Genomic DNA, 14,237 nt, shown 5'->3' on the forward strand with positions numbered 1-14,237 from the left:
TCTTTTTCTTCTTCTTTTTTTTTTGGTCGTCAATCTTGTTAGTTTATGTATGATCTAATTTGCTCTGGAAATCTGTTTCTTTTACTTATATATTCCAGGTGGTTTAACCAAATTTGTTTCATGACCTTGGTCTTCAAGTGGGGGGAGGAGGGAATTTATTAAATGTCAAAATGTGAATAAAAACTTTTTAAAAAAAAGAACAATTCTATATATTTGGCCCCAGAAGACAAGGATAAAATAACAGAGTTAAGGAGCGAAAAAAGGAAGAACCCAATTATTTACAAAGGGAACAAGATTCTCCTACTGATGGACTTGACCCAGATGATACTTGACAAGAGGTTGGAACTCCACAGTAGAAGTGTTGACAAAGTGCCAAATTAATAACGCTCATATGGAATGATCCGCCACATGACGTTTGTAGCAGAGGGTAGACAAATCCTAGGTCTGAACACTGAACAAGAAGAAACTGCAACAGGTCAGAATAAGACAGCATTGCAAGTCAACAAACAATAGCAAACTCAAATTCACTCTTCTACATTTAGAAAGAGATGCTGGGTAAAGATTTTGCTTAGGGGGTCATTCGGATGACTTTTTGAAGTCGTTTTAGACAAGTTGGGCAAATATGTTTTTGCTAAATATAAGCTAGGGACTAAAATAATAATGGTGGCAACATTATCTACCTCGAACCGACTGTCATGTGTTCAATGCATGGTGGTTTTCCCTATGTTAACCTAACTGTGCATAATACAGTCTGCATTTGCTTTGCACATGTTACTATATATGCATGCTTATTTTTGAGCCACACTGTATTTTCATACAGAGCTTGCATCTATTTTCGTGTTCTGTTCCTTCCTGGGATTACGTCTGAACACAGCAGACAAGGGTAAACAACAATGTCCCTTGTTATTTTGGTCAGGCCCTAGCACCTAGACACAACACAAGCGTGCAGCTGCTGTTTGTAAGCATATATTTATTCATATAGGTATACACAGTAATGCAGCATATATAGAGAGAGAGACTTTCTGAGATGTAGAACGTCCACCTGTGTATGCTAAGGTACGGACTCCGCTACTAAATCCAGAGATCTTTGTTGTATAACCATTCAGCTTCTGTAGAAAGGGTGGAGGGGTAAGGTAACTGTCTTATAATATAATAGTTTACTGACTATGCTGATGACATTAATGTTAGGTGTTTTCTGATCGTGGTACGAATACTGCATTCTAGAGCACATTAGTTTAAATAACCTTTCAAACTTTCTTTGTGTCTCTGTTATATCTTATTGTGGATGAGTATGTGTGTGAGAGTGAAAAGGGGTGTTCTGTTATCGCGATCCCTTAAAGGGTCAGGAGCATTGTGTTCTGGGGTGTCAATTTTCTTGTTTCCCTGGTAAGGTTAGGAGGGCAAGTGAGACATTATAGATAGTCGGACCCTGGCTGATGCGTACTGAGCTGGTATGGTGACTCAGTCCCTTCATACTGTTGTTCTATGATCCCAAGCATAGTTCTGTTCCTGAGCAGAATCCCTGCAACACAACCACAGAATAAATTCTTACAGGCAATGTTGAGAAAACTACATGGTTTCAGTGAAGTTGGATACTGGGGAGGCTTTAATGGGGATTGATGGGAACCTTGATAAGTCAGGGAGACACAGAAGGCATAGCAGAAGCACTCAAGATCTGGGGTTAGTAGATGGCTGGCACCTGTTGCACCCACTGAAAAACACTTTAGTTACTATTCCCACATACATCATACACCATCTGGAACAGATACTTTGTTTGTGCCAGCATATTGGCAGGGCAGATGAAGAAGGCCACAAAAGGTATCCTGTCCATATCGAACCACGCCCCAGTTACAATCATCACCAATCGGACAAAAGTGCTATAAGTAGATCCTAAATATTACAAAGTAGAACTCACTTTCTCTCAACTAACATGACCAACACAACTTCATAGATACTATGGGACAACCGAGTAGCGGTGGTCTGCAGAAACTCACAGCGTTCAAGGAGGCGGGCAGAAGAAACAGATAACTGACACGGGCAAAACTAGAGACATACTTGAAAATAGCAGAAAAGTCCATGAATCCTCACGCAAAAAAACTGACAGAAGAAAAGTGACGAAAATTAGGGACCAACTCAACATGCTATTAGTTAAGAAGAAAGAAACTGCCTTTGGTCCCTAAAATGTAAAACATATTAATTTGGCAATAAAACCCATCCTCAGCTGGCAAGAGAGTTTAAGAGTAAGCAAAACAGAAAGAGGATACTGAACCTTACAGTGAAAAATGGACAAGTAATCTTTGAAGACAAGGGGAGAGTCGTAATATTTAAAGACTTCTTTGAAAAACTATATTCAAAAGACTCTGAATCCCACTCACCAGAATTAATTTCTATGTAGCTGAAGCTCCCGAGGGCTACTGACTCCCAGAGGGAATTTTTAACAATGTCCATAATTGAGGAAAAAGTAAGAGTTGTCATAAAAGGCCTAAAATCCCATAAAACTCCAGACTTACAGTTATGTATTACTCAGTTGGCCCGAACCCTCACTATTTTGCTCAATAAGTGAAAAGGATAGATTTACAAACTCCACAAGAAGGAGAAGGATGCCTCACTTTACCTCTGTTACATACCCCTAACCCTCCTAAATATAAATAACAACTGTACCTGAAAATCCTAATGATTCACCTTTTCTTGGTCGTCTTGAACCTTCCTGTCTTGGCTCCCGAGACCCTCTGATACTCTATTTTGTCTAATACTGTTTGGAGTTGTATCAGAGTGTGGTCTTTAAAATCCCCTGTGACCCTCCCTTAATGTTTGTTGTTGTTGCGTCTTGAACCTTATACATGAAGACGAGCCTGGTTTTTACTAGGACACACAGTCATTCGATAGCATAAGGTGGGCAATCTATCTCACTGAGACAGCCATCAACAAGGAGGCACTACTGGCCCTGTTGGTGCTGGATGCTAAGAATGCGTGTAGCAGGGTAAACTGGGACCTCTTAAAGAAAGTGATGGTGAAATTCAGAGTGGAGAGGACTGGACTTCAGTCGAATCTGGGTGAAATTGGGAAATTTCACCAAACTTCACAATAAACATGTTACTTACCTACGATTACTCATTATCTGGTAGAGACAATATCTAATATCTTTTCTTTCTGCATCAAGTCTGACTCCTGGGAAATTTAAAGGTAAGGAATCTGAAGCTAGAAGTCATTATCAGATTTGGGAAGTACATGAAAAATGCACGATCAGCAAATTGGTTTGAACAATTCAGGGTTTACTTTATTCCAGAATTCAAGAATTCCTAATGAGTAGGTTCCATTGCATAGCTCAATAGTGCTTCCGAAGGACGTGTTTTGCTAGAGACAAGACGCCACACTGCCGCCTGCCTCTCACTGGAAGCAATCACGAAGTGGGTCAAGGAGACCCAATGGCTGTGGGAGACTTTGAAGGTAAGGTGTGCATGAATGTGACTCCAAAGGAATATGTGTTCTTACAACGAATTCCGTTGCAACGCATGCCTTTACCACGCATGCGTTACAACGGAATGCTTTTTCTTCGCATAGGCTTTTCCTCTAATACTTCCGTGGTGACGTCATACGTCGTTAAGAGGAAACGGAAGTTTCTTTCCGTTTCCTCTTAAAGGATGCCGTTTGCCTACACATCTCGACGTTTTTTGAGGTGAGTTTCATTTTATGGGGGGGAGACCCTCCCAAGCCCCCCTTTTTTTGTTACCCTTTACCACATATGCCATTACTACGTACCTCGTAGTAATGGTATGCGTGGTAAAGGCTTTCGTGGTTAATGTTTCCGTGGAAACGGCCGCGTTGTAGTGGCCGTTTCCCCTCCAAAGATGGAAAAAGATCCTGGGAAGCTACAGGAGTCATGAACTGTGAGATTTTGTGAATCTTTCCTATTTAGATTGTGGTGGCCAGTAGAGTTCATGAATAAGCAAGGCGGGATTGTTCGACATGAGTCTCCAAAGGTTTAAAATACACCCGATTACAGACAAAAGTTAAAAGAGAAAACATTTACACGAGTAAGCTTATCTTTGAATATGGTAATTTCCTGATCGACAAGCATGAAAGAAGCAGCACATTCTGTTCACTTGAACTGGAGCCAAGGCGCCTGAACGCGGACAGATGCTTTGGAGAGAAGAGCTTGGCCTGCCGTGGAGCACATCTTTCCTTTGGCTCAGATTGCCTCCCTGCAGCTAAATAAGTTTAAAAGCTGCACAGGATTCATTTTATCACACAGACTTAGGGCTGCTAAAATAAACCCTTGAATCACATCCCACAGTAGTTGTATAACTAATGCACAGAGTCAATTAGCATGTGTTAGTGAGGTTGGGTAGCAATATCTCTCCATTAAAATGATACACTTTTCTTGAAATTGGTAGATGGATATAATCCTATTAATCCCCACTATTTGTTGTAGATGTACCAAGATTAATTTCCATCTGCCCAAACTCGTGTCTTAGCACAGGTAAAGCGGGATTTCAACAGCTGTTGCCAATACTTACCAGCTCCGCGAAAAATATTCATCATGAGCTCCATCTGCTCGTCATCAATCTACGGTAGGAAAACAACAACTGTTAACATATCTCAACCGCCTCCAGAAAATGGATGCCCTTGCTTTAACAAATCACTCTCATCTAACACTGCTCCTCGCACACCTCCCATCCCATTCGCACTCTGATTTGTTTCTGCGTACTGTTTCTACAGCTGTCTTATAACAACGAGCGCACAAGTGGTGCTGGGCTGCAATGCTTCCGCCATCTTGACAAGCTCATTTGATGAAATGCACAGAACTAAAGCTGTTTTATAGATATGGGAAACTTATTTTGTTGGGGTATTCTGGTGAGTATTTACGTAGCCAGAACCTAACCGTGCCCGGTAGCGAGTCCTCTACATAGAACTGACCACAATGGACAGCCTTGTGTTGCATAGATAAATGGGGCATTTATAACATGCATCTTCAGGGGTTGGAAAAAGGCGGTGATTGGGTTACAGGGGATATGATCTTCACATATGGGATTACATCAGCATTTCTTTGTTGCAGTTTGCACAACATACAGTAGTCCTAAATAACTCTATATTTAGAGGTTTTTAGGGTTGCGTCTTTAGGTTTCTGGACATTGAAGGATCTGTAAGGAATGAACAAGGTCTTGAATCTGGTGTGAGTCAGGAGGGGAATCAAGTTAAATATCTGAAGTGTTGGTGATGTGACCTTGACTACGTTCTCCAAGGATCAGGCTTTGCCCTTACCACTGAGAACTCTAAAGAAGGCCCTTTGGTTTTCCAACTCTAAGAAGAAGGTGGTTGCGCATTCCCGCCATTTGCACTTTGGAATGGGTCGGTAAAAACATTTTGCAAGTCTGAAATATTATTCTGACTCACAAACTAGATTCAGTACATAGCATAACGCTATTTTGCTCTAGCAAAACATGTGATTTTGTGAATCACAGGATTTGTAAATGCAAAATAGTTTTGTACTCCAGACCTTATTTTCTGAGTCTGCCTACAGCTCAGAAGGTATACTGACGTCTTAGAAATTTATGTTAAGAAATTTATGTTAACTTCTGCGGAAATAATATGGATATTTATATGATACTTACCTCATCTGCAATATGCAATTGTTTGTATCTAAAATTCTGGATTTCAATAAAGTATACTGACTTTTCCTGTGTCATCATTAGTTTAAAAATCATAAGGTAGTTCAAGTATGTCCAACATTGGTCGACGAAAAACCGATCCATGCCATGGTCATGGGTATACTGAAACTCTGACACGGTTCTGTCCCTTGGGGGCAACATTTGACATCTGTGATTTCTCTGAAATGGACTCATATTTCAGATGTTGCCCTACGGCTCTACTTATAATTAGCAAATGTAACGTTGTTGGAGACAACAATAGTTGAATAAAGGTTTTAATCAAGTAAAAGATGTATATGGTTTTAATCAAGTAAAAGATGTATAAAGCGCCAAAAACCCACAGAGGGTGACTGGGCACTAGCTTGGACCTGGACCGTGAGAGTTACCCAGATTACATGTATAATCCTCTTTTGTTTGTATTGCTTTGTGTTTATTATCTGGAAAAGACATCTATATTATTTGTAAGACTTTAGAAATGGAATCCTGAGTTTCTTTGTATCCACAGACACCTTTAGCACACACAGACTTTCTTTAATTTCTGAGTCAGTGCTGCAAATCTGGCTTTCTGGACCAGAGCACCTACAATCAGCACCAGTTATTGTGTTTTCTGCTCTGTAACCGAATTGGAGTTATGTACCCACTTAAACACAGAACATGTCTACAAGCCAGCAAACAGAACATTAACACAGTGCACTTTTTAATGCAACACCATCCAGTTTGAGTGAAACCGATTTACCAGAGTGCAGAAATGGGGAACCAACCAAAAAGAGCTGCTTGTCCCTTCGGCTCAGCTTTATGTTCTGTTGCCCCATTTTTAGTCGAGCCCAGACGGCTCTGCCAGTTGGGGCACCATGTAGCAGTCGTGGTGCCGTCTGAGGAGGAGTCCCTCCATGGCGGAATTGCACAGAAAACATTGAAAATGTCCCCTGCGAGCAGGCGAAAAAGCTTTCAGCTCATCTTGGACATTTTGTATGCAGATTCTGAAAACAGACTCCAACTTTTCTACCACCCACCTCGGTCTGGGAGGGCTGTGTCAAGAAGGCAACATCAAAGAAAAAGGTGGCAGCAGGGGGAGGAGCAGAATAGGGATGGAAATGCAATGGGAGTGAATGATGGGAGCCGGCTCAGAGAGCACTAGTCTTTCTCTTAACCACAGCAGCTCCCTCCAACATAGGAGGAACCCAAATGTGATGTGAACTCAGGGGCAGATCTACAAGGAAGTGCCGCAGTATGGCACCGCAAGCCCTTCGGCTGCGCCACGCTGCGGCACTCCCGAAGCACAGGGATGCATCATATTTACAAGAATATGTCGCATCTCTGAGCTTCCCCCTGCACTGGCGCACAAACTTCTGCCGTGCGCCGGCGCAGGCACCTTTGCACCATGGTTCAAGGATGCCTGCGTTGGGGGAGATAGTTTTTGTGCAGGAAGGGGCACCTTCCTGCATAAAAACAATCACTACAAGCATTTTCCTCTTTCAATGTGTGCTGTAGAATGCAGCACGCATTGAAAGAGGAAACAACGTTTTCATTTCTCCTCGTTGCGCCTTGTTACGCCACCTCTAGGGTGGCGAAGCATTGAGACGCATCTCCAGATTTACGAATTCTCGTAAATCTAGAGATGTGTCTTGTTCCATGGGTGTTGAGTGGGAACACCCACAGCAACACCCAAGGAAAGCCACTTCAACGCAAAGTGCTGCGTGTGAAGGGGCTGTATTTAAAAGGAGAGGAAAAGTCACGCAGGGTGGCTTTTCCTATCCTTGTAAATATGGTGGAGCCCCCTTGCGCCACCAGTACATCACGAAAAGTGACATACTGGTGGCGCAGGGGGCTTGTAAATCTGCCCCTCAATGTTTAGCAGATGGACCATCAAACTTTAAATTATACGTAAATGCTGCAGAATAACCGCCATGCGTCAGTTCATGCAATCAGTCAGTCCTGCTAATGATAATGATTTGAATCGAGAAATTGACTTCTATGTGCACAAGTGCTTATAAACACTGCTCTGCATAAGTCAGAAATGTAAAAGCACCTTGTCGATCGCTTCTATTCGTTTTTTTGCAGTATTAAAACACTGCACTCGTTTTTCTTTAGTACCTCCATTTCTGCAGCCATATTTTCTATTCACAATTAAAAATTTGTGGTTCTCATTTTTTAGGTTCCATTTCCCATAACACATTCACCTCCATGTTCTACTGAACCTTCCGAGTTCATGTGTTTAATATTACAAGTTATCCCCTCATTGCCAAGTGGGGGCCCCCTGTGAGAACTTATCCACACCTCACCCTTGTCCACCCTACAGCTCGTTAATTTCTCCATACAAAATATTGTGCTCATCAGAATTATGTCAAAACTAACCCTGGGCGTAGTTCGCGAAGTAGCGCTACGCGTAGCTACGCGAAGTGCACTTCACACTACGCGAGCTACGCGTAGCACTACGCGAACTGCGTAGTACCCTGTTCGCACTGTGCAAGATGCCATTTTCAATGATTGCACAGTGCCAGATGCTTGTCCGCACTGTGCAATCATTGAAAACGGCATCTTGTACAGTGCGAGCTGTAGTTTTCTGCCACTTGAGTAGATTTTTACTCAAGCGGCACCTTTCTCAACGCGGACTGGTAGTTTCTCATCGTGAGCGGTCGCGAGCATACGCAACCACTCGCAATGAGAAACCTGACCTCCCCGCTTTGAGAATCTCGCCGGGAGGTTTATTTTCCATGCTCGCGATCGACAACTTGATGTTGCTGATCGCGAACGAGGAAAAAGTCTCGCCGGGATGTCATTTAGCTTGCTCGCAGTCGCCAACTTGACATTGAGGACCGCGAGCAGGCAAAAAATGACCGCTGCACTACGCTAAGCGTGTTTGCACTGTGCTACGTGCAATTCACGCAGTGCGAAGTAACGGAACCTTTGCAAACTATGCGAGCATAGCGTAGTGCTTTGCCCAGGGTTAGTCCAAACCCAATACAAAGGACACTACCTTGCCCCCAGACACGCCAATACAGCCCAGAAACATGAGCATTCTGCCTCTAAATATGACCACGATGCCTCAAAATCAAAATACAACCCCTTTGCCAGCCTCCTCACGCCTCCTGGTGCAACTGACATTAGAACCGCATTATTTTCCAGGTAGTAAGGAATAAGAGCAAGAAGTGGAGCCATGACTAGGGGTTTTGAGGAACAGCATGAAGGTACACAAAAGGGGGTGACTGGAGGGACATGAAGAGGCAGCATCAGCATGGTAAGAGCAGGTGTGACTGAGGCAACACGGGAGGAGCAGCAGTGCTTACTTTGTGCCGGTGGTTGCCTGTGATGAGCACCGGTACTCCTTTTTGGAGACAGTGGCTTATTTTGCATGATCAGATTCTGACCCACAGCAAGTGAGAGAAAGGCAGGAGAGTGGAGAAAGCATGAGGAAGGAACCACAAAGGGCATGGATGAAAAATAATGAGAAACAAAATCGCATACCCAAGGTACACAGTGTAGTTATAACACAATAAAGTGAAAGTAATTCTGAAAATGATTAGTAGACACAAGTCATTGTCCAGAAGTAGTAAATATCAGTACAGCTCTGTTTTACAAGAAACATGGTATCATCCGTTCACAACACAAGGCCATAGAGAAAGTTCCTAATCATGTTGTCCGAAGTTTAAAACCTCTTGAATAAAGTCATAAAGAGTAGGTAGAATGATTATTGTGCTGTGAAGGTATGCATGTGTAGGTGTCCAGCCATGTTTCATTCCTAAAATAACTTTTTAAAGGTTGAAAGAATAGATTTGTAATCAATTTGTACCTCATAGTGAATTTTCATTTCCAATTTATGAGGTTGTGTGCAAAACCCTTTACATATGGCAACTGCAGTGTTTGTCAATATGAGATTAACAGATGTCATACGTCTGAACACAATGTTAAATAGATTTACATGATACACAACTTCAACTTACTGTCTACATATTTTTTTCTGTCACTGCCAGCTGGCATACGTAGGCAGGACAGTTATACTTCTAAAAGAGATCATCCAGTAGCATATTTGTTGTGACATCAAAAATAGAGATGAGCAGTTACTTACCATCGGAAGCAGCGTATCTGGTAGAGACTCTATCTAGCAGCAGATTCCTTACCTTAGAATAATCCCCATGCAACACACTGGATCTGGACTTTTTTTCAAGAGCAGTCTTCCCTGCAGGCCGGTAGGTGGTGTCATTCAGCTCCGTCCATGCCAGAAGTGACATGCACTGTGCCTTTATAGGAGTCACCCCAGCAGGCTGACATCAGTTTCTTGTTGCTGCTTTCCACAGCAAAAGCGCGGAGCAGTGAAGAATACTGGGTCCTTGAGAAGGAAAGAGCTCTTCACTCTGATTCTGCCCACAGAGCGGGAAGGATTGGTTGGTCGGTAAGGAATCGGCTGCTAGAGTCTCTACCTGATAAGGTGTTACTAAAGGTAAGTAACTTGTTCATCTGATAGAGACTTGTATCCCCAGATTCTTTACCTTAGAATAGATACCCAAGCAATACCGCTCTGGTGGTTTGGCTACGGCACGGATTAAACTAGGAAGTCCTGCCTTACTGAATGGGAAAAGTATCAGTCTCCGCAGACCTGACTGTCCAGGCAGTAGTGTAAACGTGTGCTGGGAAGCCTATGTTGCTGCTTGACAGGTCCACCGTTAGCATATGCAGTGGTCACAGCCTTGGCTCTGGTGGAAAGAGTTCATAATCCTTCTGGAGGTTCTTTTTTTACCAATGTGTAGCAGATTTTGATGCAGAGCACTATCCATCATGACATGGTCCTTTTCTGCACTCTGACGTACCCCACCGAGAGTTGATCGTCCATTTGGAACTCTTTTATGTGGCCAAAGTAGAAAGACAATGCACTCTTTGGGTCCAGATGACGGAGTCTCTCCTCTTCTTCAGAGGGGATAGGCGGAGAGTAAAAAGTAAGCAGGGTGATGTACTGGCCTATATGAAACGGAGTGACCAAATTCGGTAGGAAGGATGCTCTAGTCTGAAAAAACAGTTTGTCTGGGTAGATGGTAAGGTACGAAGGCTGAGATGACAAGGTCTGTAGCTCACTGACCCTCTGAGCTGATGTTATTGTCACTAGAAAGGTTGTTTTTATAGTGAGTTGCCTCATAGGGCAGTTGTGTAATGGCTCAAAAGAAGTGCACATGAGAAACTTTATGACTAAATTAAGGTCCCACCGAGGAGTGATAAATCGTGAAGGTGGGAAGATGTGTTGGAGGCCTTTTAAAAACCTATGTACAATAGGGCACTTGAAGAGGGATGGCTGATCAGGTAACCGCTGAAATGCAGGCATGGCAGAAAGATATCCTTTTAAGGTGCCTAAAGCAGAGCCCAGCTGGGTTAGAGGTAGAATAAACAAAATAACTTGGGAAAGGGCTGCAGATAGGGGGTCAACTTGTTTATCGCTACACCATGCCATGAACTTACTCAAATGGCAGGCCTTTGCCAAAACTGTACAAAAAGGGACTCCTGGCTGCCAGGATAACATTGCGGACTTTGGGCGGAAGGTCGAAAGCTGTCAACTGTTGCCGCTCACTCTCCACGCATGAAGGCAAAGCATTGTCATGTCTGAGTGAAGAACCCTGCCCTGTTGCTGCGACAGAAGATCTGCCGAAAGAGACCACCTGATCGTAGGGTCTATGTACTCTCAACATCTCGAGATACCAGACTCTCCGTGCCAAATTCAGAGCCACAAGAATGACTTGGGCCCAGTTGGTCCTGATCTTGTTGAGAGCTCTGGGCAGGCGTGTTGTTGGTGGAAAGGCGTACAGAAGGCCTGCGCTCCAATCAAATTCAAAATCATCTCAGAGTGAGAGGACCCTTGAAAACTCCAGCGTGCACTACTGCTGTCATTGCGTGTTCTCCACGGTGGAAAACAGATCCAGCCAAGGCGATCTGCATTCTTGGAAGAGACCTTGTGCCACCCCCTGAGGGAGACACCATTAGCAATCCGCTCAGCAGCCAAGTTTTTCTGCCCTGACATTCAGAGAGCCTGCCAGGTGTTCAACCCCCAGGGAGATACTATGATGATCCAGCCATGTCAAGAGGTGAAATGACTCTTGATAAAGGGTGTACAACCCCACTCCACCTTTTTTGTTGCAGTACCACATGACAGTGGTGTTGTCCATGAACACCTGAACTAGCCTTACTTTGATTGAAGAAAGGAAGGCCTTCTATGCCAGTTGCATTGCTCAAAGCTCCAAAAGGTTGATCTGGAGTTCAGCTTACTCCGGAGACCACAGTCCTCTGATTTTCAGCTCTCCCAGATGACTGCACCAGCCCAGAAGTGATGCATCTGTCCCCACCATCAGTTCTAAGTGGCTGTGGTAGAGGGGTCTGCCACTGACCCAAACGTGGTTTGTTTTCCGCCACTGTGGGTCTTTTCTGGTTTCCTCTGATATCTGGATCATGTTGGTGATTCCCCTGATGGAGTGACCACTGGAACTTCAGGTCCTACTTCAGAGCCCTCATATGCCAGCAGGCATGTGTCACTGGATCGATGCAGGAGGCCATAAGACCCAACAATCTAAGCCAGTCTCCCCGAAATCCAAGATAGAGGCTGAAACATCGGCATCAGAGCCTGAAAATCCTAGACTTGCTGCTTGAGAGGATAGGGCTAAAACTGCACTGTATCCAGAACAGCTCTTATGAAAGAAAGCGTCTAAGAAGAAATAAGGTGTGATTTTGGCACATTGATAGTGAACCCCAGCGAATGCAGAAGGTTTGCCGTAGTCTGAAGGTGGGAGATAATTACTTGGGGCTAGCACGCTTTTAACAGCCAATTGTCGAGGTAGGAAAAGGTTGGAATCCCTGATCTCTGCAGATGAGTTGCAACTACCACCATCACTTTCATGAACTCCTGAGGGACGCTTGTAAGACCAAAATTAAGCACGACTAACTAAATGTGCTCTTGGCCTACGGGGAACAGCAGGTAGCGCCTGTTGGCATGCAGAATGGGTATGGGAAAATAGGCACCCTGCAAGTCCAGCAATACCATCCACTCTCCTGGGTCCAGGGCACATAGAACTTGCATGAGAATTTTTCAATTTCTCGTTTTTCAGGAAGAGATTGAGATGGCGCAGGTCTAAATTCGGAAAAAGTCCTTCGTTCTTCTTGGGCACCAGAAAACAGCAGAAAAAGCAACCATGACCTACTTATGATGCCGGTTCCTTCTCTGTACTCCCTTGGCCAAGAGAGATAACAGCCCCTGACAAAGCAAGGAGAGGTAGACCTCTGTCACTTTACCCCAATTCAGTGGTATGGGTGGGGAGTGGCCACAAAGGGTAGGGAGCTGCTGTTTTGGAGAAGCTGCAAAAACCACTGACTTCCAGTGGTGCAGTTAATGGCGTATCCTGCCACCCACTTGATGCCCAAATTGGTTGGAGGGCATAGTAAAAGGGGTTCAGAGGCTGCGCTGCCACGGGGGTGGTGGATTGCTCAACTTATGGCTGCCTGTCCCACACTGTCTGTGGGAACTGTCTCCTTGGCCACAAAAAGATTGTGAGGCTTACTGGCCGGGGTGGCTGGGCATGTACAAACACGATTAGATGCCCCTTCCATGGCCACAAAGGGGAGGCTTGGGAAGGTCCAAGGACCTGGCCATAGTTCTGTTCTCCTTAAAGGGCTCAAGCTAAAAGTCCCTTGTCTCTCCACACAACTGAGGACCATCAGAGGGCATGTCCATGAGTCAGGCCTGGACATTCCCCGAATAGGCAGTGTTTCTCAACCAGGAGTGGCGTCAAAGGGCCAGCTTCATTGAAATGACTCTGCCCAGCCAGCTGGGACAGATCCACAGAGTTCCGATGAAATTATTTAATTAAGATTTATTGTAGCACATCATGCTGCCTTGTATACCATAACTGACAGGCTTTCATACTCGATAGACCCACTTTTATCAACTAAGTTCTTCGAGCGAACGGTTTGCTAATTGTTATGTTTCGTTGTTACGCAACCATTTACTTTCAACTTTTGCTTTTACCTCCCATTTTTATAGTAACATTGATTCACTGCTTTGTTCCTCTTTTCCTTTCATTTACCTCCCTTATTTGCACTTCTACACTAATCCCTTTTTTTAAACTCCTCTGTCTGTTTCTGTGACTATATGTACTGGTCAATTACCCTTGATCACAAACTACTAGACAATGTCCTGTTTGTCAACACATTTAAGGCATATAAAATAAATAATTGGCACATTTGATCTGATATATTTCTTCGATTTGCCACAATATTGGCCGGTAACCTTAGTTTTATTCTTACAGCCACTTAGATCCAACAAACTTCCAATGTAATCTGCAACACTTTCATTGTGCAAGTTTATGAACTTTAGGCCAGTGTTAGACTGCTTACATACTCCACCTTTTTGCAAGTGTCACCTTTTATTTCTACATTTTCTCCTACACTGGCCTTCTGGGACACTGATTAATTGCACCCCAGAGGTTTGGGTTTTTGCCCATACAGATTTAGTATTCATAATGATCACACATAAAACTCTCTATACACTTGAGATTTGTTGGCTCCATTTACCCCTGTACCCCACTTCTCGGTTCTTTTGCATCTCTTCTCATGTATTAA

The 14,237-nt window shown here is 43.8% G+C and overlaps 1 protein-coding gene across 1 annotated transcript in view; it reads right to left on the minus strand.

Annotated features, from left to right (window-relative positions):
* LOC144822741 (uncharacterized) overlaps nt 1–14,237 on the minus strand; it is a 2,085,503-nt gene that overhangs the window by 1,374,812 nt on the left and 696,454 nt on the right. Inside the window, exon 51 of the mRNA XM_078680596.1 lies at nt 4,518–4,566. Coding sequence (XP_078536722.1) covers nt 4,518–4,566 — 49 coding nt within the window. The remainder of the gene's footprint in view (nt 1–4,517; nt 4,567–14,237) is intronic.

Source organism: Lissotriton helveticus, chromosome 3_1, assembly GCF_964261635.1.
Source record: "Lissotriton helveticus chromosome 3_1, aLisHel1.1, whole genome shotgun sequence".
In the NCBI taxonomy this organism is placed as follows: domain Eukaryota; kingdom Metazoa; phylum Chordata; class Amphibia; order Caudata; family Salamandridae; genus Lissotriton; species Lissotriton helveticus.